Below are 26,994 nucleotides of genomic sequence, written 5' to 3'. Positions count from 1 at the left end.
TATGTAACCATTACTTTGTGAAATATTGCACTAGTTTATTAACACATGACTCGTAAATGAACAAAAGAATAAGTTCCCTGGTGAAGGTAAAAACTGTTGGTTCATGTGGAGCCCAGTGAAGGGTGTGGGATGTCACCATCTGCTTGGCCTTTATCCCTTTAATATCGCCGTAATTTTGTTTATTCACACATTTGTTCATTTCCAATAATTTTTCAATATCCAACCAATCCCTAACTATCCCGGGGTTTGTTTTGTTTAGTCTTTCAGTTGGTCTACCGTTAATTTAAACACCACACACACCTGTTTCTAGATATTTTACTTGGTTAAAATTAGTCAACTTACTTTAACACATCCGTCTACTCTCACCTGACTCTCCACATGGTCCAGAGAAAGAGGGGGCGTGTCCTATGTCGGACATTTTTAAAGTCTTGGGTGTGGTCGTGGGCTGGACCAATGAGGAGGGGAGAACTGGGTTAAGTTTTTTTGTTTGTTTTTTTTTTCAATGTCTTTGTCTATTTTGTTTACATGTTTAAGTATTTCTTTTATTTTTAGAGTTAAAGGGTTTTCAGTAGGTTTTTTGAGATCCTACTGACATACCGAACCTAAGAAGTAAATGGTGTTTTCCTGGGGGAGGTGCTTCTGGTTTGAGGGGGTATAAAAGCAGGGCAAGTCAGTCTTCTGGGACAATCAGGTAGCTGCATACACATTTTTTTCTTAGTTTCTTAATTTCTGTTGCTTTTGTTTTAGTTAAGCACATTTACTTGTTTCCATGCGTTACCACGGTGATTGAAATAAATTTGAATTACTTGGGAATTTTTATGAGTCTGCCTCCTCCTTCGACCACATCGGGCCAGCTTCCCCACAGGTTTTTATTTTGTTATCATACAAATTAAAAAACAAATGATTGAAAACTTTGCTTATATCAAATACAAATACATCACTATGACAACAGAAAATCATTAGTAGGTCCCAAACAGACATAAACCAAGTATGAGGTACATACGGTGAGAATATGGTGTTTCTACCCAATATGAGCCATTCTTGTCTTTACTCTTTTCCTTAGACTAGACTGTGAGCTGTAAAATGAACAGACGAGTGCAGGTAATGGTGAAAGAGCAGAGAAAGAAAGAAAGAAAGAGACGGTGGAAGGAAGGGAGGAAATTCTGGGGCAGACTAAAAAGCTGCAAAAATGTACAGGCTAAAGATAAACACAAGACGCTGTGCAAACAATTCTCTGAGAAAAATGGCTAATGTCAAAAGGAAAATAAACAATGGCAGCGAATATAAAGGTGCACTATGTAACTTTTCTGGAGATGTTGTTGCTTTGCCCGGAATGTTCCACAGTATGGTAGCTGTAGAGCCCGGGGTTGTGACGTCACACCTCGTAGATTTTTCAGTGAGCTTATAATGTTAAGTCAATGGAGATTTTAAGAAAAACTGTGAAAACTGTGTTTTGGTGAAAAAAAGGTTAAACTCCGATAAAATTAATAATCACATTGGACCGACACAAGTATTTATGAACTAATAATAATCATAAAAGTAGGTTTACAGCAACAGTTTATTTCATAGTGTTTTATTCATAATTGGCTAGGCCTGGGTATCTTTAAGAAGGTGCCGATACGATACATATCTCGATACGTCTGCCACGATACGACACATACCTCGATACGTATGCCACGATACGATACATACCTCAATACAGTGACATATGAGCTCCACATGTACATTTACACAGGAACATGTGCAGTTTACTGGCTCTGAAGAATTGCAACATATTTACTAAATCACAACTCTGACACTAAAAGTCTAGTAGTTTTAAGTTTTTTTTGTTTAATCATCAAGACAGTGAGTCAAACGTCCTGAGTTTCTTTTCTCTAAACAAGACACACAAATGTAGCTCTGTGACAGAATGATTTGGTAAAATGTACAAAAAAACCCCCCAAAAAAACCTCTTGGCGATATATTGATACAGCAACCCACGATATTGATACTGTAGCATTAAATGAACCGATATGATACATCAATATTTCGATATTTTTGCACACCCCTATAATCGCTCAGTCGTTTTGTGTCCAGTTAAAGACCTATCACCGCACTGTTGTTTTTCCAACTCTCACAGTGCATTGTGGTCAGCGCTGGACACTACTTTTAAAGGTGCATTGTGGGAAATTTTGAGTGCGCTACAAACATGGCGGATTTCCATGGTAACAGCTGTTTTTTGATCATTCATTCATTGATCATTGAAATCATTCAGAAAAAAAACCTTGATAAAACATTCTTACGATGAGTGTGGTCACCTCTCCACAGACCTGACTTGTAAATTGGCTTTGTGGTGTCACTCGCTTTTCTCCGTGGCGGAAAATCTAATGCCACGCTGCGGAACAATTAAGGCAAAGCAAAGCAAAGCCATTCATCAGAAAAGTTACATAGTATGACTTCAATAGTGTCAGTATCATTCCTATGTCATTTGTGTATTGTTGTGTTTATTTATTTATTGATTTATGCAATATTAAAACTAAAGAAGAAGCATATGAGCAGTTTGAGCGTAGGATAATCACTGATCCAATCTGTAAACACTGAATCAATCACTGTTTACTGCAACGATGAAACTAATCATATTTCCAACAGAATTTGAACTCATCACAACAGACTTTCGGGAACAATGTGGAGCCTGGGTGTTTTCTCTGAGTCACTGAGCGCGAGGTAAACAAACAGTTTCCATGACAACGCCTCACCAAGATATGTGCAACTTTTGGCCAGATATGAAAGAAAGAGCCGCACAGACTCTAAGGGCAGGTTTGAGTGGAATAATACTATTGTTCCTAGATTATTTTTAACTGGAGATGAATGTTAAGGTTAAGAATGACGAGGATAATGAACAATTTGTTTAATATGATTCACACTTAGGAACTACTTAATACAAAGAAAGAAAGAGCGAGGGATGAGAAGGCAGAGAGATGGGAGGGGGGGCGATAGGAAAGAGGGAGGAGAGTTAGGAGAAAGAGAGGGGAAATAGAGGAGAAAAGGATGAGGGAAAGGAAAGAGAGACAGAAAGAAAGAGGGATGAGAAAGAGGGAGTGGGTGAAAAAGAGGAGTAGAGAGCGCGTGAATGAAAAGAGTGGAGAAAAAGAAGAGTAATGTAGAAAAGAGAGCGAGGAGGAGGAGAGTTAAGTGAAAGAGCGGTGCAAAAGGGGGAGACATGAGAGAAAAAGGATGGAATGGAGGAGTGTATGGAATATGAATCAGACTTAGGAACTACTTAATTCATACCCTGAGTCCGAGGGCGAGATGGTTTAAGTGTCTTGCTCAAGGACATAACAACAGTACTCATCTGTGGGAGCTGGAATCGCACCGCCAACCTGTGGGTCAGTGGATCAGACTGCTGAACCAATGATGTTTATGTTGAGAGCGGGATTCGAACACCAACTGAGCTACTGTTGCCCTGTATCATCCTTCATGTATTTTTTTTTTTTTTTTTTTTATGAATCAGGTCTTTGTTCATTCTTAATTAAGGCTGATTATGGGATAGTTATGATAAAATGGCACCAAAAGTTGAATATGTAACGTAATGAGGATGTTCCATAGACTGTATATGTAAATGGACATGGCTAACACTTCCAGCTCCATCGACTCTGGCTCCAATTCACTTTACATTGAAAATTTGTCTCCTCTCTCTCTGTAACTGCAGCAGTGAGCCCGTCATTTTGGTCTTAAAATGTTCGTATTAACCCACTCTACATGATTCTTGTTTTTTTTTTTTTTTTTTTATTTCACTACTGCGCCCGTAAATTGAAATATGAACATTTATAACAGACGAATCAGGCGCCTTTTACTCCCACTAGCATTAGCAACAGGTTTGATTGACAGAGTTGCGATACGCCTGCTCCCTGTTGAACCAGTGGTGCGGGTGGGAAGGGGTGTTACCTTCAACATCCTTGCTCTGGATTGGCTCTTTGGTTGCTATGATACTCGTGGTCGGAATTCCAAATATGGAACTTGGCTTCAAATACCCCGCTATAAGTGCTAGCATCGATTAGCTTCATTTGGCTGAAGCTGAACACTGTGGGTGACGTGACACTCACTTAGTCCACTTCTTTAAACGGTCTGTGGGATGTTCGCAGTAGACCTAGGACTAGCACAATTCAGTGTCAGATAGTCAGATAGGGAAGTAAAATAAATAACTGAATGATGCCAGACAAAAATATAGCAGACTGAATATCCTGTTAAACCTTTGCAAATGTGAAATATTGCTTAAAAAAAAAAAAAAAAAAAAAAGTTTGCCCAGTATCTCTTCTGTTCTATACGTATCAATAATGGTGTGCTGATTCAGTGTGACGCATTCAGGGGGACTGGGGACAAGAGGCTCTAAATGCTAAAATGCATGGTCAGTTTTGTAATTAAATATAACAGCAGGACTACATTGGCTTACCTATTTTCCTATACTCTTTGAATGCCTCGTCTTTGTGTGTTTTTTATATTGCGTGAATGTAAAATTGTGCTAGTCATTATGACATAAAAAGCCCTGCTGGTAGAGATGACTACAATCATTTTCACACATTAATATGAGCGTTTGCCTGAGTCGACCTCATTACACTGTAGTTCTTCATCTGTGCCCATGTCACTGTCACAGCCGCTCTCTCTCTCTCGCTCTCTCTCTGTCTCAGCGGTGACAGCTGCTGCTAATGCGGCTAATGCTACTGACTGCTGGGTTACAGCTCTGTTCAGGGACTCAGCACGTTACTACCACTGGATCAGACGATGTTTCCAACCGACATCAACAGTAGAGCAATATCGGAGAGGCCAGCAATCTCGCCTCACAGCAAGAAGGTGTCGAGTTCAATTCCCAGACTGGGTAGGGTCTTTCTGTTTAGAGTTGCACGTTCCCGCTGTGTCTGGGGTGTTTTCTAGTTTAGATTTCCTCCACTAAACGAAAACATATTCAGGCCCGTCAACAGAAATTTGGGGGCCCGGGGCAGAAAGAATCACATGGGCCCATAGAAAGTATAAAGAAGTGGACTAAGTGAGTGTGATGTCACCCATAACGTTCGGTTCCAGTCAAATGAACCTGATTTGTCCAATACAAATTAATAGGAGGAGAGTCCAAAACTGGGCCCCTAAGAATCTGCGGTCCAGGACAACAGACCCCTTTGTCCCCCCTGTCCCCTGTGCACATTAAACCTGAACATTAGACAATCATCCAACAAGGTACTTCTGACCAAGATCCTGTCTAAAGTTCTGGAGATGAGCCGCTCGCCAGTGGGTGCAGGCGTGAAATGTAGAGAACATACTTCCTACAGGGACAGTACCCTCACCAGTACTGTAAGGTCTAACCACAAACCACATATTTTGAGTCAGATGCCTTCTTTGTATTGGTCTGATTTGAAACAGTACATGGAAGTAGTTGTGTATGCCTTATAATACAGGACATAGACCTTAAAAACATAAAAAACAAGTTTGCAGTGGTCCAAAGTTATTCCTCACTTACCTTATGCATTCAGAACATCCTAATTACTCACTGTGATGAGTTCACAAGCACTTTTCACAAGTTTCAGACAGGGGAGCAGAGTTTTGCCGTGATGTAAAGCTAACAACAACTAATAAGCTAAAACCCGCACTTTATGATTATCAGCCAATAAAACGCTTTCTAATTGGATGGATTGGAAAAAATCAGGTACAGGCCGTTTAAACAAACATATACTCCCTAAAAGTTGCCGTTCGCACAATTCTCCTGCACAATTCTCCTGCACGCTTCTTGTTATTGTATATTGTTCCAAGCGCTGTGAACAGATTGTCAGAGCGTAATACATGACTAACTCAATTTCATTTCTGTGTTTTGTTGTCAAGGAAACAAGTGCCACAAGTTTGAGTTGCCGTGAGTAACAGCCGACTGTGGGAGTCATCAAACAACAGCCTAATTAACTTAAGTGTCACCTCCTCGATGTTTTAAACTGCATCTGTGCACATTCCCCCACTGCTGAGTTAAATCATTTCTACTCAACAAGCTCTCCTCCACATCAGCAGCAGCATTCTCATTTAGATTTTTTTTTCTGTATATATTTTTTTTCTTTTATAGAATATTTTTGCAAGAATTGTTGCCCTATTAGTTTGAATAATGTTTCTTTTTTTTTTTTTTTTTTTTTCATTAATATTATAAGAGCAAGAGTATATAAAAGGCACCTCGTGCAACTTTTCAAGTAGATACACGGCCGCCAGCAAGAGATGTTATTGATTTAATTGGAATGTTCCACAGTATGGCATTAAACGTCCTTTTCATGGAGACAAGCGGCAAGTATTTAATTGTTTTTTATTTGGGTTTTTTTTGCATAAAGAACAAATGGCTGGTCTGGGAATGCTTTCGGAGTCCCATCGGAGGAGTTGGAGGAAGTGTCTGCAGTGAGGGAAGTCTGGGAGTCCCTGCTTAGACCGCTGCCCTGCGACCCAGCCTCAGATAAGCAAAAAAATAAATAAAAAATGGATAGATGGATAGAAAAACAAATGAAATTGAATAAATGTAAGATAAATATGTACAAGACAATCAACATTTAAAGCAGAGGTCTCAAACTCGCGGCCCAGGGGCCAATTGCGGCCCACAAGATGATATTTTGTGCCTGCAGGACAACATGAAAGTTTAATGTTAGTGTGGCATTACCATGTTTCAATAAAGATTCAACAAATAATGATGTATATCCATAAAATCCACACAAATTGGCATATTTCCTCATGTATATTGAAAACAGAAATGACGTTTGAGAAGATTTTAACAAAGCTTTTTTTGTTGAATACCTGATAAGCCCAGCCTCGTCAAGACTCTGCCTCCTGCGGCCCCCAGATAATTTGGGTTTGAGACTCCTGATTTAAAGGTTCAATGTGTAACTTTGTGGAGGTGGCATGTCACCTGCACAATTCCATGTAAATAGAATGTAAATACAGTCTTTTTCAATGCAATAAACGGGTACGGGTCATTCAAAGTTGCCAATAGGATAGGTGTGTAAGTAAATATAGGAATTTGTCAATTTTAAGTAATTCGTTTTAGATATTTGAGGTGTAAAATTGTTTAAAATGTGTGAATAAGTACATACATGGCTAACAACACTAACATCTCCCACATGTTAGTGCCCTGTGATCCATCATTTGTATTTGTATTGTGATTTTAATGTCTTTCTTATTCTGTAAAGCACTTTGAATAACTTTGTGTACGAATTGCCATAGTTGCAGAATGACTAAAAATAGGTATATTCTATAATAAAAGAAATACCACCTAACTGATTGCTAAAATCACAGAAAAATGGTTAATTAAACATATAAACAGAACCTTTTTATAGCACTGAATCACCAAACGAGATATCTGACCTAAGCGTCTCCTTGTGAACATTTAAATCCACATCTGCGCCGCACCACGACTGTCACCGAAACCTCCTCTCCAGCTCTTTGTTATTGGAGCCACTTCGACATTTGTTTCCTGAACTTTAAGTAGACTCTCCCTTCCCCAACGCTAGTCTCCCGAAACGCCAAGAGGGACTATTACAAGATAATGACTAATTATGCTAATGCCTGCTAAAGTTGTGCTATTTCTTCCTCTGTGGTCATTTTATCAGCTTTCCTCCAGAGACAACAGTCAGTAGTAATAATAATAACCTTTTCTCTCCCGTTCCATGTTAAACGTCTATTTGGTTGGAGGACGCGGCGCCCTAAACTCCATATTCCGCATTAGGAAAGGTGAATAGTGATCGGAGGAAGAGCAGGGAGCGGCGTCGACCTTCGTTAACCTCCTAAATGCCGTGGGTGTTGGAGACGCGGGTCTTAATACGTTTATCGGAACACAAACAAAAGTGACAGAAGCGTTCGGAGTGATATATCTGAGGAATACATCTCCCTAACAGTGTAACCCCCTCTCCTCCCTCCCATAGGCGAATACAGTGACATTGGGGCGTCCCGACTGTGAAACCAGGCCACACACATATGCGCTGGACACAACCGCAGTGCTGGATAAAGACGTGTTACTGCAATTAGACAAAGCCATGTATGCATCAGTCTTACATTACTGTTGTATGTGTATACGTATGTACATATCTGAGGCGGGTGAAGTATCTCGCTCAAGGACACAACAACGTGTGAACTGGTCCGAGAAAAGATCTGTCCCGTGAGTCTGTTTATAGACCTGGTTTGGTTCAAATTGGTCTTAGAGGTTTAGAGATCATGGGTAATATTATACTGTTTATTGTAAAAGGCTTAACTGACTTTAATCCATTTTAAACCAATATAACAAAATGCAAGTATCGTATTTTCCGGACTATAACTCGCTCCGGAGTAAAAGTCAAAAACTGCATAATAATGAAGAAAAAAACACGGTTGTCAGTGTGACCGTAATGAAGATGTGAAAGTATATACTCAGATTAGACTTATATTCCACGTATAAATCGTACCCGAGTATAAGTCGCATCTCCGGGCAAACTATGAAAACAAAAAAAATTGCGACTTGTAGTTCGGAAAATTCGGTAAATCCGGGAATTGCGATTGAGGTGTCGTGAATCGAATCTCGGAGATCCCAATAATACATCTGGAGAAGCTGATACAAACTCGGATACCTGCTGCATGTCTGATTTACATTAGGCGCAAGCTAGGAGAGGCGTTCAACTGCATGGGGTAAGAAAGAGCAAGGTTTGGACGTTAGCTTACTTGTTTCAGATCAGCTGTAATGATAAACTACAGTCTCTCCATTGTGGACTAGCACGTGTTTCGCTGTTTTTAATGAATGAACGAATGTGTTAAAGTGAAAGCAGCGTACCGGAGCTTCAGTGTGCGTATATAGCTCCTAGCATGTCTGAAAATCAAATGATCAACATAAATGAAAGTTGAAATGTTGCACATCCATTTTTGCTGAACATGTGGTAATACTATATGTATGCTGTTTTTATTAGCAATTATATCTGTAAGGTTTTAGCGCTAATGCTACTACTACTTACTAGACTATCCCAGGTGTGTGAGAGTAAAAACGCCCCCCTCGTCCCGGTTTAAAGACACGTTTGGACACGTTTTCTTATTTCAGTCATTTGTTGTCTGTCTCAATCATGTTTGCTCAATCCCAGTTGATAATGCGGTTCTCTACAGATGGCGCTGTCGTCCTGCCTCCACCGGTAAGAAGACAGCGTCAAAACTTGTTTAAATAGTGGTAGTAGTAATAGTAGTAGGTAGTAGTAGGTAGTGGTAATAGTAGTGATTGGGATGAGTATATCAGCTTATAATGGTTGTCTAATGATAGTTGCTAATAGAAACACGCTCTTCAACTTACGTTTCTTTCTTTTTCATCAAAATGTACAAATCTAGATTAAGAGCGGTCAAGTCAAAGTTGAAGTATCACTTTTTTAATTAGATATTTAGAGTTTATTCTATGAAGTAGTTGGCAATTGGTGAAAGAACAAGAAAAGACATGTTTATTAGCGATATACGAAAGTGTGAATGATTAAACACTTTAAACAATGTGCCGCCTGTTCCTCTGACTCATTCTCGCAGTAAACAAAGCAGTATCCATGACAACTACTTCAGTGATGTCATGTAACTTTGGGATGGCCTGAGTCGATGTGAATGAAAATACATTTGACCTAAAAAAAATACAATAAATACATAAAAATAAAACAGATAGAAAGAGCAGCAACCAGTCTGAAGGTCGTATGTTTGATCCCACGTGTCCTTGGGCAAGACACTTTGGTAAATTGATGGATTTTAGCGTCCTGTTTAAAGCCGCCATTTTGAGGACTTTTTACCGTTCAAATTGTTCATTGCTATGGCGAAATTTTGTATCCGTTTAAAAACCTGTGGCTTTGTAATTGTAGTAAACACTGTGGAGCATCCCAGGCAAAGCAATACAATCTCCATGGAGACAGACCTGAAAAGTTACACAGTGCATCTTTAAATCGTTGCCAGATTTCCAAAACAGAATCCTACTTTTTACCCTAATATGTACCATTAATTATATCGTGTAGTGACCTATACATGGTCCCGCTGTGAAACCTATACTGTGAAAAGCAAGAGGCGCGAGCGATGTTCCAATCTGCCCAGAAGAGGTGCGCTCTTCCTCACTCTACTCCTCCTCCTCTTCCTCTGTGCTGGACTTTATTAATGACAGTAAATGTAGGCCAGTGCAGGGGAGATACGTCATGGTTTAACACGTACTATGGCCCAGGAATACTGCAGCGAGCTCTGATCATACTCTCACACTGTGTACTCCATCACAGGAAATATTAGTAAGTAAAAGAAAAGGCATGAGACAACGCGAGTATATGCTGAGTTTTATGAGGAAGAGGTGACATAAGAACAGTTTTGAACATGAATTGTAGCTTTAATGTTAAGACGCAGGTATTACACTAAAGAAACTATTCACTTTTTTGATCTTGAAGTTGATGCCATTAATGTTTGTAGAGAGGTAAAGTGGTTGTAGTTTGTTTTATATTGAAACAGTAAAGGATTTTTATTTCTATAGTGTATTTGATTGGCTGGAATCCAGAATACGCACAATATTTTGCGAAGATGAGAGTTTGTTCACCAGCTCGAGTTCAGATGAGCGTGATTGACAGGTGGATTAACCAATCAGGGACATGCATGGTTTGTATCAGAAATAAGTAAATAAAAAATATATATAAAAGGGGACTGAAAATCATTGTGGATTTCTGCAGAATCAATGAAACACAAAACTGTGAAAACTGTGAAATGTGATTTTTTTTTTTTTTTTTTTTGTGAATGATGAGTAACCAATGAGCTCCTTCGTTTCACATGCGTCACTGAAATTAACAAATCTGATTGGACGATCACATTTGTTTTTGCTTGGGATGCAACGGAGGACATGGGGACCAGACTGATCCCTCTGTATATAAAAAAAGTAAAATAAAAATACACAGAGAGATATTATGGATTTGAATGTATTTGAATTCAAAATCTTCTGTTTCAGTGTTTAAAGTTCAAAAGATTTATAACAATTAGTTGCATAAAGCATCCTCAAAAGTAATATTTAAATGTGCAATATGTAACTTTTCAGGTGAAGGTCTGCCAGACGCTTTTCTGCATGAAGATGGTATTACGTTACCTGGAATATTCCGCAGTATGGCATTAAACTTTTTTTTTTCCCAGGTCAAGTTACAGGTCAGCTAAAGGCAACCCTGCTCACAGTACAAATGCATGTTTTTCAATGTACTTTTGAGCAATAAAAGCTTCAGTAATGAACTAAATGTAGGAGAGCAACGTTAAATGCTGTGTTGTGAAACTTTCAAGACAAAGCAAAGAGATCTCTACGGAGACAACCCTCGCCAGAAAAGTTACAAAGTGCACCTTTATTATTATGTGTTAATAGCATAGACTGGACTAAGTGAGTGTAACGTCACCCATAGTGTTCAGTTCAAGTCAAAGGATGTTCATCGTGACTAGAGCAGGGATAGAATTTGGAGTTACACATTTGGAAATCGCGAGTATCATAGCAACCAAAGAGCCAATCCAGAGCAAGTCTGTTACCCCTTTGAAGTAATGCCGCTTCCCACTCGTATCGCTAGTTTAGCAGGGAGCAGGCAATCAAACTTGTTGCTAACGTTAGCGGGAGCAACCACGGAGAAAGACAGCACCTGATTTGTCTGTTATTAATGTTTATAACTTGATTTATGGACACAATATTGAAATAAAAACACCATGATCATGTAGAGCGGGTTAATACGAACATTTTAAGACCAAAATGACAAAGCTCACAGCAGCAGTTACAGAGAGAAGGATGACAGTTTTTCAATATAAAGAGAATTGAAGCCATGGAGTGAGAAGCGCACTCATGATCACTTCCTATTTGGAACGCAGCGGCTAGCAGGTTAGCTTTGTCCATTTATGTATTCAATCTATGGTTAATAGACAAATTGCATAGTTTTAGATAGAGCAAGATGTAACCCGAAACTTGAATCAGTTTTTTTTTTTTTTTTAATCACATCTTAAAGCTGCTACCATCATTCCACAAGATAACTGAAGCCTTTTACAGACTCAAACGTCTCATTTGTCTTGATGTTTTTTTAAAATGTTGAAACACGGCTCGGTCAAACAGGAGATAAGAGCAGCCGATAAAAAGACATTTTTCAATCCCAAACACAGACGGCTACAAAGGCCCAGAAATCCCATCTCCAATTCTCCAAATCAGCAAAACTCGGCAGAAAAAAAGAGACCAATTCACCTGCGCCGCGAATGTGACCCGGGAAATCACAGCTGGGATTGGAAAATGAATTAAACCTCAAACCCAGTTCAACAAAATAAGGAAATAAGGACTCCTGGAATAATTATGCTGCACTGATAAAAACAAGTTGGAGCAAATGGTAAAAAATGCTGCATTTCATTGGTCTACAAGGTGTTAAGGTAATTATCAAGCAATGTTTCTCAGACTGGCGCTTTACAAAAAAAAAAAGCCAATATGGATTTAAAAAAGCTAGTTTTTTTTGTTATTTTTTTGCACAGTTATTTTTACTCCAATATAATTTGTAGATTTTTTGTTTAACTCCTTCATGACTTGATATAGTTTTAAAGCTAAATTATTAGTCAATGTAATGTGATTTTCTGAGTTATTTTGACTTGAGTTACATTTTTTTTCCAGTTTACTAGCAAAAAAAACAAAAAAAAAAACAACCCAGCCAATTCAAAGAAAATATTATCATACTCAAGTCAATAATCCAAACTGAAATAATCTATAGGTTTATTGTCCAAAATACTCAATCAAGTTCAGTAACTTCCACGTATGTTGGCCTGTCTCATGAAGACATTTTTGTATTGAAGACTTACAATACAAAAAAATAAATAAATACAAACTTTGCAAGGATCAAAAGTCCTACAAATGGCATCAATGAGGAAGAAAAAAACCCCAAAAACAGTCCATTTAAGACCATTTTTTTGCCCTGGACGTGACAACAACACAACTTCCACTGAACAATATCTTAAACACATTTACTTCAACTCCATTTTCCAAAAAAGAACAAAAATTAAACAGATTCAAAACTCACTGCTCTCAAGGATGAAAAGTCCTACAAATGGCGTCTATACGGAGGAAAAAACATGCGATCAAAACTTACAAATTACAAGTCAGATCTATGGAAAGGCTCACACTAAGAATGCACGTTTTTCACTGCAGTTTGGAGCGATAAAACTTCAGTAATGAAACAAACGCGGGATATATAAGTTAAATGTCATATTGTGAAACTAATAGACCATTTAAGATCAGAAGAAAAGGAGAAAAATGATACAAATTCAAATCTCACTAGCGTTAAGGAGCAAAGGTCCCACAAATGGCGTCTATAAGGAGGAAAAACGTGATCAAAACTTACAAATTACAGGTCAGATCTATAGAAAAACGAAACTTCAGTAATGAAACAAACGCAGGATCTATAAGTTAAATGGGATATTATGAAACAAATAACCAATAGTCCATTTAAGATGATTTTTTTGCGGTGTAGATGACAATAACACTACATCCTAAACACCTAAACTTCAACTCCTTCTAACACTGCGCTCCCATTGTCGACCCCGCTCCAAGTTATAGCGACATAAATTACGCCGCGTTCGTGTATTCCCCGATCGGCTATCTCGTCCGAACGCTCCACTCTCACAGAAGAGGCCAACGCGCGCTGTAAAAACATAATGTTCCGCCATAAATCTTTTCACTGCTTATTCTCGTGCATAAAAACGCATACGAGAGATAAAAGGCCAAAATGTTGTCAACTTACGGTGCTAAGGCAAATGGGGCTAGCGACGTCTCTAAACAGCAAATAGTGGTCTGGAAATGTGCTCAAATATGATGTCGTCACTGCAAAATGATACAAGTACAAGTAAAACGAAGCTACAATGCAAAATACGATGTGTTTTTTTTAGAAACGTCTTGTTGTACCTGTAGTTTACACCTCTACAAATATGTTCTGAAATGCATGGGATGTTTGTATTAGTTTATCTCGAATTTTAACACTCCTGGAGTTATTTATACTCTGAACAGAATCTTACTTTTTAAATCTATCCATCTCCAAGTCAAATCAAGATCAAATCCAACATATTTCACGTCAACTTTTTCCAGAGTAAATCAACTAAATAAGATAAGACAAACCTGTATGTATCCCACAATGGAGAAATTACAGTATTGCAATGTAAAGGTCGATAAAAAGAACGAACTATGAAATGTAAGTAAACATATTAGGAAAAAAACACAACTAGCTTGACGATAATATCAGATTTTATGTAGAATTTATGCTACGTGTCAAAAATGCTAACTTTTAAGACGATTAACACTCATTTTTCTTCACAGCCAATATGTAAATTAACACCTACTCTCAGAAAAGTACATGTGGAGTGTTCAAAATGGCCCAGCACTACTACTACTGCTACTTTAAAAACTCTTTAACTAGTACTACCATACGCTGTGTAGTAATAAATACAGATTACGTAAATGGGTACTCCAGTTACTCCCTCGCACTGTGTTTTAGCGGCTCTAAATGAAAACTATTGTCATAAATTAGACGTCCAAACAAGCCAAAGGTCAGTAAAGCGATCGTGACATCCTCCAGTGCAATAACGCTACACGCTAGACCTGCTAACACATGAACTGCAGTGTGTTATAAGTCCACAACGCGGCGCTAGTGAGAGCAGTGTCCTCCTGAACTGTAACACACAATACGATGGGAAAGTAACAAAAAGGATTACTAAAATGAGCATGCGGTATTGTAATGATAATAGAAACACAGTATGTAAAGCGACGTTTCAGATTATCATGTATTGAATAGACGTTGGTTTTAATCATCTGTGAATCATCTAAAGGCTTCCGTAGGATTAGAAAAACAAAAAGCCATGGAAGGATAATCCCCGTGGACAGTTAGTTTTCTCAGTTTTTGAGATTCAAATTGTAAAAAGTTCATTTGATAGTGTTGTAATGAAGGTGTCGTTGTCCATAGCAACACAATGATAATCCCTGTGGACAATTACTTTAAAGTCAATAGGGAAAATGTGGGAATATTTTCAAATTATGATAGAAGGGAATTACATATGTCATTGAAAATCTGAGTTTTTGAGATTAAAACTGTAAAAGCTAATTTGATGATGTTGTAATGAAGGTATCGTTGTGCACTAGTTGTCCATAGCAACACAATTATAATCCCCTGTGGACAGTTACTTTAAAAATAATGGGAAAAATGTGGGAATGTTTTCAAATTATGATAGAAGAGAAGTTACATATGTCGTTGAAAATCCGAGTTTTTGAGATTAAAACTAAAAGTTAATTTGATGATGTAATGATGGGATAATTGTGTACTAGTTGTCCATGGCAACACAATGATAATCCCTGTGGACAGTCACTTTAAAGTCAATGGGAAAAATGTGGAAATGTTTTCAAATTACGACAGAAGAGAAGTTACATATGTCGTTGAAAATCTGAGTTTTTGAGATTAAAATTGTAAAAAGTTAATTTGATAATGTCATAATGAAGGTATCGTTGTGTACTAGTTGTCCATAGCAACGCAATGATAATCTCCCATAGACGGTTCCTTTAAAAACAATGGGGGAAATGTGGGAATGTTTTCAAATTACGATAGAAGAGAAGTATAAAGGAGTTACCTATGTCGTTCAAAATCAGATTTTTTATGATTAAAATTGTAAAAAGTTAATTTGATAGTGTTGTAATGAAGGTTTTGTTGTCCATAGCAACGCAATGATAATCCCCCGTGGACAGTTACTTTAAAAACAATGGGAAAATGTGGGATGTTTTCAAATTACGATAGAAGAGAAGTATATAGGAGTTACATATGTCGTTCCAAATCAGATTTTTTGAGATTACAATTGTAAAACGTAAATTTGATAATGTTGTAATAAAGGTATCGTTGTGTACTAGTTGTCCGTAGCAACGATAGAAAAATAAGAAATCAATACATCAACAAGAAGCATCAGAAATAACTACTAAAACTACCGACACCTAAAATAATATTGCAATGACGTGGTTCTGATATGAAAATGCATATGCCAATCACGTTATGGTAAAGCCCTATTGTGGAACATTTCGAAGTATGTACTGAATTAGTTAAAGATAAAAGAGGATGCCAGTATGTCTTTTTGCCTCCATCTTGGAAATGTGTTTTTGTCTAAAATAATGAATCAAAAATACTGCATTTGAAATCAAAGTGTTTAAAGGTTTAGTTCCAAAAAAACCCAAGTTGTTTTGATTTCTGAGTGCGAGACGGTGATACTCATTTAATAATACGCTCGTGTTCGTTTGAAAGTTGCGTCGATATTGAAGTTAACTCAAAACAGCCTCGGGATAAAGTCGAGGAAAAAAATGAATGGCTTTTATAATTAGACCAAATGAAAACTATTGCAATGGGAGTCTGTCTTTGTCCATTAAACAAACAGCGTAGCAACATTCCGCCGTGTGAAATTCCATCCTGTATTTTTCCAATGACTTCCCAATAATGCGTTTCATTTACACGGGGGTCAAATCTGTCAGTTTCAGCATTTCACGACGACACAGTTGCATTGGCCCCTGATGTCGCTAATGTTATCAGAGTGAATCAGCGCTGCGCCTATAAATTAGCCACAATGCTAAAAGGGCCCGGAGTCCTGTCACACTCATATGCAATGGTTAATGTTGTGGAACCGATTCTGTCAGTCCCATTATGTAAATACAACTGCCCCGACGCTATATTTTACGTATTGTCGGCCTTGTCTCAATTACTTGGGTTATTAAAACTCAAGGAGGAGACGCGGACAAGATGCCGATGTCTGTTTAGGGTTGGGTGACAAGGGGAAAAAGTGGTTTGGGGAATGCTGGCGATGCATTCAAAGACGCTGGGATGTGAGGGGAAAAAGGATATTCGCAGATGATTATGTGAATGGATGATGTGTTTGATGAATATGTGAGTTTATATCTGGGAAATTTGGGGATATATATTTCTTTTTGTTAAAGATTTTTCATGAATTTGAAATAAAATACGTGATCATGTTTGAATTTACGTTGAATACTTGTGGCCTGGCTCCGAAAGCGTCAATGTATAAACTGTTTAAATTCAGCAATTAGGTTAAAACGATCATTTATTTTGCTAATTAAAATAACAAACACTTAAGAATCCTTATAAACGCAAATTGTCCTGTTAGTATCTACTGCAAAACAGAAATAGCCTAAAAGTTACGGTGTGAAATCAAATCAAAATAACCACTACAACTAATACAACGGAGCAATTTTAACAAGACTATAAGCTGTAAAAAATGCAGGATTTTCCACAGTGGGATTAGGATTTTAAAATATAAATATATACAAAAGATAGAGGTAATTTTAACAAACAAATTGCATGTTTTGAATGATATCTACGGTGCAAAATCCAAGCGTAAACTGGAGCTTTTGGGGGGCAGAAAAACACACTTCGCCCCGAGTCCACGCGGCTGGATCATACCTGCTCCTCTTTTGTCCCTGCGCCTAGAAAACAGTGAGTGTATTTCAAATAACCGCCTCCTTTTAAACTGTCTGTTTTGTCCCATTGTTCAGTTAAATAGAAGAGATAAAAGTAAATGATGAAAAGTCATAAAAATAATTGCTGTTTTAATTGGGATAGCATTCTTGTTTCCAGGCCCTACGATATCATTAAAACTGCTATGGAGAGTGAAGTGGACATAAATGGTCTGGTGTTTTAAGATGAGGGGTGAGGCTGGATAAATAAATGTAGTAATGAAGTAGCAAATGAGCAGATTTAAGATGTTAATTAAGCAAAATTGAGGTAAACTGTTGTTGGTTATAATAAAGGAGTTTGTAAGTTGAAGCAGGACACATTTGGAAATAGATTCTACATAAAAAACACCACTCCAGACAAAGCAAACCTCATTTTCTAGTTTACTTTTTAGCTGTTCGGTGTATTGTTCAAAACTGTTTTAATTGGCCACAGTTTCTGGCTCGTTTTGCCTTTTTTTTACGAGGTCAATAATCGCACCAGGAACTTTCCAAAGGAGACGCGTGTGTGCTGAAGGCGCGGGTTTAGCCAGTCCATCCACGGCGCGTAAAAGGAGCCTCGTTTTTGTTCCATTATTGCCCCTAAACGATGCCACTGCACCTGCTCCGACACGGGGAGAGCGGAGTGCCAAACGTGTCCAAAACGCGCGCTCTCCTCCTCATAAACTGTAGTGAAAATATGAAGCAAAACGCGAATGTGGAGAGAGAAATAAGCGCGATAATCTATGCGTAAAATCTGCGTGGAGATAGACAGAATCAGGTGCAGGTGCTGGTTTAGGTGCGCATCAGTTTGAAGTAGAGATGTTGATTTGTTTCCATGTGATGTCAAAAGAGGTGGACAAGACAAAGGAATAAGTAGGGTAAAGTTGGTGTTCTACCTTTCCTCTTGGATCTTCTCCTGCGTCGCCGCTTGAGCTTGCATTTCATCTGGCCGCTCTGAGGTCCCGATGCGCGGCTGCTGTTCCCAAGCACGGATGCCATCGGGCGGAAAACCAAGAGAAAGAAGCGAAAGGAACTTGGTAACCGGGGGGAGCGCTCGAGTCGTACTTGTGTCTGGCTGACGCGCGCTGGGGTACAGTCTCCCGTGCTTGACGTATCGGACTATTCTCCCTCTCTTTTCTTTCTTTCTTTCACTCACTCCTCTCTCCTTTTTGTGTGTTGCGCCCCAAATGACAAATCCAGGAGGGAGGGAGGGTAGGAGAGGAGCGCTTAAATGCTGCTCCTCCGTGTTCCCTCACCTTCTCGCGGGCACAGACACCGCTGCTGTTGTTGTTGTTGTTGCTGTTCGCTGGTCTCGTCCTATGCGCTCCCGTGTCTGGTGCGCTGCGCTTTTGGCACAGGCAGGCACTTTGGATTCAGCCATGCAGGGCGCCTATCTTATTTGCTGCCGAGCTTTCTAATTAGGCTGCAATCGTGTCAGTCTGGGAGGCGTGACATCACCAGCGACACCCACTAAACTGGCAGCGCGTCCCCGGCTGCCGCCCCGTGACACGTTTTTATCGCTCGCGCCGCTTAAACTTGTGTTGTTTTTACGCACAGACGCAATGAACAAATAATAGGTTTGAAGTGGAAGAGGGGCTGGCTCCATCACACACGCGCTGACTCCAGGTTAAGTTGAAGCACAGCGCGCGTTTTGTTGCCTTTTCTAAACATTTTGGAGCTTTTTTTTCTTTTCTTTTTTTAAATAAACTAGATTAAAATGCAACTAACACTGATTGACACTGGCTCATTTCATGCTCTTTAAACACTATAACTGCAGGGATTTAGATGGTAAAGCTTTCACCCTCTGACCTCAAGGTGATGGTAGTTACATTCCTGCTCTTGCTAGTGCGCACTGCTGTTGTGTCCTTGGGCAACACACTTAAAACATTAAATTGACTGTATGAATGAGTGTGTGCGTGTGTGTGTGTGTGTGTGTGTTATGTTTCTCTCTGAAAAATGAGGTAGGATGGTCTATAGATGTGCCACCATTGTACCTGCTTCTTCAGATTAGAATAAATGGTAGATATAGATGTTTGTTTCTAAAGGTCAATTAGAGTCAGTTAATTTCTAATATATGTGTTTTGCTTGTCAGAAACTCACTGTATTTCACATATTCAGCTATTAAAATAAATAAGTGTGTGCATATATTGTGTCTTTGCGCTGCATATCTATGTGAAACACTTTGGTCAGATGCAGTTGTTTGAAATGTGCTATAGAAATACACTTTGGATTGAGTCATGAAATGCAACAGTTTACTGAGTACAGAATATAAATAACAACTATCAAATATTAGTTATACAAGTAAAAACATATCATAGTGTCAACCTGATCTTCCTCGTGGCTTATACACAGTGTTTGGAAGTAACTGAATTCAAATTATAAAGTAATTAATAAATGGGCTGGATGAGCAGTGAAACACCTTCACTTTTACAACTTTTTGTCTGCTTGACAGATTTAACTTTTAGTTCTTAATAAGTAAGTGAATACTAATTTTGAGTACCTCTATTCCGGTACAGTTACTCCTTCATTTGATGGTATTCAGAATACAGTTACTTTTTTTTTTTTTTAAATCAAACAAATAGGTCGCAGTACTTCATCTTGTAATTTCGGCTTTGAACTGCATAGTATTTGTGATAATAATAATAATAATAATAATAATAATAATAATAATAATAATAACGACAATAATAATAATAATAATAATAATAATAATAATAATAATAATAATAATAATAATAATAATAATGACAATAATAATAATAATAATAATAATAATAATAATAATAATAATAATAATAATAATGACAATAATAATAATAATGCATAAACAGGGCAAAAAAATAAAGTTGTTTGTAAATAATGTCATGTTTTTTTCACTATAATATAATGCAAATCAGTGTAAAAGTATCCTAAGTATTCAAAATGCAGTGCTATGATTGGCCTAAGTATCAGAATATGTTACAAAATACATTTTAATCTGGGTATTCAGTATTCTGTAACTAAATCCATATTCAAAGTACTCTCCCATCGCTGCTGTACAGTGCATTGTTATCCTCTGGTTCAGTGTATTCCGGCGCTCCTCCCTTTCGTATATTATGCACCTCTCTGTTTACACTGCGGGGCTGTGTGCTCGCCCGGTCTGGGGTCAGAGAGAAAAGGTTAAAGGTCGCGAAGGGGCTGGGGCTGCAGGGAAAAGTCAATCCAGTGTTTATGAATCTAGATATTAACTCACCAGCTCACAGTTCAGTCTATGGATTCACAAACTGCAGGCGACGCAGACTAGACCATCGACTCTAACTGTCCTAATACCCAAATACGACATATATTTTTATAGTGACACACATTGTTTTCATGTTAGTAAAAAGTTTGTATATTTTTTGCCAAATTGTGACATCTTTCATGGTAATAAACAACCCAACGACACACACCACTGACTTCTCTCTCATTGGTTGCTCAAAAGTTATCTTCAACTAATAAGCTCACACAATTTTCTCATGCACTGAATTAAGTTAGTGTCCAAACTCTTGTGTCTGTTTTTAACCAAAGTATGACCACTTTTTGAGCATTGTATAAACACAAGTAAGAAATGAATATACTGCAGGTAACACAATATAACACAAAATAACACAATATACGTCTTTTATCACTGGGAGTCTTAAAAATGGGCCTGTCATGAAAATCACTGCATCTGGAATTATATTTTTTGGGAGGGTGAGTATTTAATGTACTGTGTGTACATTTACTTTACATTTTTAATAGTCACACACATTTTTCCCATTCACTAATTTACATTTTGAGCATTAAATAAACAGAGGAATTAAAATGATCTGATGATTCACATGATCATAGGCTGCAATGTTGATTTTACCGATTTTTTTATTTAGATTTTGTTTGTTTTTATAGTCACACGCATTTGTCCATTCTGTAATTTGTATTTTTTGTCATTTTTTGAGCACTAAATAAACACAAGGGCATTATTATTATTATTATTATTATTATTATTATTATTATTATTATTATTATTATTATTATTATTATTATTATTATTATTATTATTATTATGTGAAGTTCAAATATATAGTCACATGATCATACATATGAGCTGCAATGATGATTTAACAGATTTTCGTTAGAATTTTTTTGATTTAGGATTTTTTTTAATGACAACTGACGCAAAACAGATATAAAACTGTATTAAAACGCTTATCTAACATTAAACAGTTTTTGTTTACATGTATTTTTAATCCAACAATCACACACGATACCCCCATTCACTACCATATTTCACAATTTTTATTTTTTTTTACCATATTTCATTCAGACTCTATGACTCTATGAAGTGAAACAGTCCTGAGTCGTAGTTGCAGGCAGCAGTGTAGACTTGACCTGCTGTTGTGTTACACTGAGGCTAAAATAATATGGGCTCATGCCAGCAGGTGGTGACAGGAGCATCTGAAAAGGCTATAGGGACAATGCCCAGACGCAACACAGAAATGCAACAGAGGCTTTTCATGGTCAGTGTGCACCACAAGGAAGTAGAAAAAAAAAACAAAAACTCAGTATTCTCGCACAGACTTGAAGCACTCACCTGTTTATATATATTATGATTCATTTTTTGGAAGTTAAAAATGACTGCATTGTGTTTTTGTTACTTGTTTTCTGCTTCAATTATGCACTAAACTAAACACAAAGAGGATTTTTGGCCTGAGAATTGAACCCACAACCCACAGCTTAAGAGATCTTATAACTTTGTTCCCTCATTAATTAAATCATATCTGTCTCTCTATTTCCATATCATGAACACATTTATATCTTTTGGAATGATGAAAAATTATTCAATTGCCATGGCGATTGAAAATATTTAAAGGTACAGTTTTGTACTTTCTGGAGTTGGCATGTCACCCGCTTGATTCTGTGTAGATAGAAAGTTAAAGCCTTACTCTGGAACATTCTCCGTTTTGTGTGATACTGTGGAAGATTATAGTCATAACATTTCCATGGAAACCAGGCCAAATAAGAGTCGGGTTTGTGGAGATGAGAGCCCACGCACAATGACAACGCATGTTTTTCAGTGCAGTAAAAAACTGAAGCAATGTGTTCTGCCTATTTATATTGTCTTATATTGTAGATTTTTGGGGAATTGGCAAATTTGGAGCCAAGGTCCATGTTTGGAAATCAGACTCCGAGTATCATAGCAACCAAAGAGCCAATCCAGAGCGAGACTGATGACGGTAATGCTCTTTCCCGCTCGCACCGCTGGCTTAGCACGGAGCGGGCGCTTAGCAACACTGTCAATCAAACCTGTTGCTAACGCTAGCGGGTAAAAAAGGCTCCTGATGTGTCTGTTATTAATGTTCATATCTTGATTTACAGACAAAATAGCGAAATAAAAAATGCAGAATCACGTAGAGCGACTTAATATGGACATTTTAAGACCAAAATGACGAGTCTGACAGCAGCAGTTACAGAGAGAAGTGACAATTTTTCAATAGAAAGTGAATTGGAGCCAGAGCCGATGGAGCCGGAAGTGCGCCCATGAGCAGTTTTTTAGCAGGTTAGCTGTGTCCATTTACATACATACATAGTCTATGCATATAACTGGAAACTGAATCATAATAAATAGACTAACTAAAGTACAACGTTTTTAAAAGGTACAAATCCAAGTATTCCAAACAAAGTGAACAAGTAGTGAAACACATTATTCAAGTTAAATGTCAAAAGTCAATGTGAAAACTCTCAAAATATATATATATACCAAAGCATATGTTATTTGCTTCTTAACCTGTTTTTCCCTCTTCAGTTGCTTGTCACTTTTATTAATTACCAGCCTGAGGAGTAGTTTCCTTTTTCAGGTTGGACCAAAGTGTGGACTCCGCATTGCAGTCCAGTCCAGTCCAGTCCAGTGAAAGTTGTTTGGTGCTAAACTTGGGGGCGACCTACACGAGCACAGCCCTGACAGTTTGGAGCGGTTTGGGCCTGTGACATTTGGAGGTTCTGGGCGGAGCGGAGGGAGCCTTTCATAACACATTTGTGCAGAGTTTAGCTCCAGGTTAAACTCTTATTCCCAGGTCTGTGTATGTGAAGGTCAGCTGTACGTTTAGACACAGCTATAATGTCTAAATGTTATATTAGTGGAAGTGGGAGGTACGCTAGCAGTCAAAAGTTTGGGCGTACAACTTACTACGTTTTAGACATCACATATAGGAAGTAAAATATATGGAATTATGTAGTGAATAAAAACATAAAAAAACTGTGCATAAATATTTCTTTTTTTTTTGTATATATATTTTACCCTTTGCTTTGTCGAAAAACATTTAACAGAATTATTTAACTTTTTTTCTTTATTTTTTTTACTGCCTTCTGCATTTTATATACACACAGAAGACATCACATATATGGAATTACACACCGCAAAGAAAAAAATAACTCTACTAAATATGTTTTGACAATATATTGATGTAAGTACAGGGGTGTAGCAGGAAATTCTGGGGCCTAGGTAAAAATCAGCTTAGGGGGCCCCCGTACTACGTATTGTCTTATGAAAAATGCACATTACAGACTTTGTGAGGGGCCCCTCCCTGGACTGCATCCTGGGTAAACACTACAACGCCTCTGCATATGTGTCTAAAATGTAGAAAGTGGTAAAAATACAGTAAAAAAAATTACAAAAAAAAAAAAAAAACACTGAATGAGACAAACTTTTGATAGTCGTGCGTATTGAAAAATGAACAAATGAAGGATGTTTTAAAAATGTTCAAAAGTAGAATAAGTGTATGCAGTGTTATGTAAGTGTTTGATTGGTCCATATCAAGATAATAAGAAATATTGTAATCTATAATTATTACTATTAAGATTTACCTAAAAACAGAGAAAAAAATGTGTAATTTTTCAAGCACATATAAAGTGATGTTTCTGCATTATTATTATTTTTTTAATCTATTCTTGTTTTCTGCTTGTTTTGAACCTCAGACACATAAGTTTTAGTCACAATTGAGCACGTCCTTTAGACACTGTAAAATTATTGATTATTATTGTTATGATGCCAAATAAATAAACTAAGAAATAATACAAATACTTAAATATTAATAATATTTCTGAGCTGTATATAAGCCATGTTGGAGTGTTTATAGCAGTATACACACTTCTTCAATACTTAACAAAGATGTGAGTCGGGTCACCAGTCTGGGCGTGACTGACAGGTGGATTAGCCAATCAGGGACATGCACAGTCCATCCATATTGGAAAAATATCACAAGGGGCTGAAAAACATGGTGGATTTCTGCAGAATCAATGGACGAAGCTCTAAATTCTATTAATCTGAGGTGAAAGAAATTTGATTATATTTGTAAATCATAGGTGACCAATGAGCTCCTCCATTTCCCGTGTCACTTAAAAATAACAGATCTGATTGCACGATCACATTTGAACGGGTTTGAGGACTTGGGACCAGACTGATATCAATCTGTATAAAACATACAGACAGATATCAGTCAAATATCATGCAATAAAACTGTTGTCATCACATTTAATAGCAGTACAACAACACTAGGGCTTGTCACCGTTTTCTTTTTTCAAACTGAACCAAAGCCCTTTAGACGACAGCTCTTAACACGACTCCCCCTCTCCGCTCACGGCCGCTCACACTCACCTTTGCTTAAATAAAAGCCTCTTTCTGCTGATGTCAGAAGGAAAAGTCACTTTGAGAGCGCTCGTGTTGTTTAGCTCCGGGGCAACAAGGCGAAGGAGACGCAGCATCCGCCCACCCCCCCATCACACCAACCCTCCCTCCATCCATCTACCCACCCTCCCCCCCGCGTGCGCCTGCTCTGCCCCGGGACAGACACAAATATCCATGTAAATTGCAGTTTAAGAGAAATCAATAGGAGTGACAAGTCGCCAATGCCACTATCGGGGGCGGTAATGAAGGCGTGCAGGTGCTGGGGTACGCACAGATAACAGAGCTAACAGTGTACCTACGGGTGCCTGGGAAGGTCAATACTCAAGGATGCTAATGCGTACCTCATGACCAGGCCTGTGTCTCGAAGCAGTGCTCTGTTTACATGTAAAGAACTAGGAAAAACAGGCAGATGAAACGTGCTAATATTGATGTAGCGGTGATGTTGTAATGCATAATCCAGCCACAAGGGGTCACAGCATAGCAGGGCAGTCCCAAGCCTGGTTAAATGGAGATGCACATTTGTTTTTCTATACCTGAAAGGTTGCCTGGAGTCCAGAATACACACTTCTTTAATACTTCACGAGGATGTGAGTCTGGTCACCGGTGAATCTCCCAGAGTTCAGATGGGCGTGATTGACAGGTGGATTAGCAATGTAGCAATGTAAACATATTTTTGATAGATATATTTTATATTCAGATCCTCAAAGTAGCCACCCTTTGCTTTGTTGAAAAATATTTAGTAGATTTCTTTCACTTTTTTTTAATCTTTACTACATAATTTCATATATTTGATGTCTTCCTTATGTTCTGTATATAAAATAAAAAAAAAAAAAAAACACTGAACGAGATGGTGCATCCAAATGTTGACTGGTAGTGTATGTCAGCTTAAGAGGAAAAAGGAAAGTAAAAAGATAGAGAGAAATGTGATTTTGTTTGTAAATGATGGATGACCAATGAGCTCCTTTGTTTCGCACGTGTCACAGAAATAAACAAATCTGATTGGACGATCATGTTCCTGCTTGTCTGAGTGGAGAGCTTTTGGTTTTGCAGAGACATGTTCAATAGTCTGACATTAGGTATCTTTATCTAGCGCTTTCATTGCTCAAATATACATTAACACAACATGGATCATTATCGTCAGTGGACTCGCCTCTCCACAGATCAAATTTGTAAGCATCACCTGTTTGTCTCCATGGAAATGTTTAATGATCTCGAGGTTGTGCAGTGACATCATTTTATTTGAAAAATGTCCCTCAACATTGTGACTAAGTGGCACTGAGGCAGAACTATGGGCAGTGACTCGAGAACCAGATTTCATTTTTTAAAAGAACCAAATCTTTTTTCTTTCAAATTTCATGCATTTTTACATTGATTTACATTAAACCAACACAAGAATCAGCACAGAAGCAGAGCAGGCGACATGAGTGAGAGATTTGTGCACAAAAAAAACCCATATTTGACATCATAATAACAGTTAGTTTGTTGATTATTATTATTGTAGTGCAACATTTTATTTACACTCCCACTCTCAGTTTGAATCATTTTAAACACATCCGAGCCTTGGTCATCGCTCTCTGTGATTAGTCTGGAGATAAAATGAGTTCTCACATATTAAAAGAGCCAATCTTTAAACGACTCTTTAAAATGAACCCATCCAAAAGATTCGGATCCCCCGAAAGAGCCGAAAGTCACATCACTAATAACAGACAAAATGTGTTTCTTTGCTTTTTGCTGCCTCATTTTCGTCCATAGACCTGTTGTTTTCACACCATAATAATTATTTTTACAACACACAAACTCACAAACATGTTATTTAAGGAGAGAAAGATGTTCGTGTAATCTCTGTCGTTCCAGTAGC

The 26,994-nt window shown here is 37.9% G+C and overlaps 2 protein-coding genes across 2 annotated transcripts in view; both read right to left on the bottom strand.

The window, feature by feature from the left end:
- The window catches only part of adarb2 (adenosine deaminase RNA specific B2 (inactive)), a 304,726-nt gene extending 286,269 nt beyond the window's left edge, over window positions 1-18,457 (bottom strand). Inside the window, exon 1 of the mRNA XM_033985811.1 lies at window positions 18,355-18,457. Within this exon, the coding sequence (XP_033841702.1) occupies window positions 18,355-18,457 (103 nt within the window). The remainder of the gene's footprint in view (window positions 1-18,354) is intronic.
- The window catches only part of idi1 (isopentenyl-diphosphate delta isomerase 1), a 491,925-nt gene that overhangs the window by 328,528 nt on the left and 136,403 nt on the right, over window positions 1-26,994 (bottom strand). The window lies entirely within an intron of this gene.

Source organism: Periophthalmus magnuspinnatus, chromosome 20 (genome assembly GCF_009829125.3).
Source record: "Periophthalmus magnuspinnatus isolate fPerMag1 chromosome 20, fPerMag1.2.pri, whole genome shotgun sequence".
Taxonomy (NCBI): Eukaryota; Metazoa; Chordata; class Actinopteri; order Gobiiformes; family Gobiidae; genus Periophthalmus; species Periophthalmus magnuspinnatus.
This window is presented reverse-complemented; position numbering and strand designations above follow the sequence as displayed.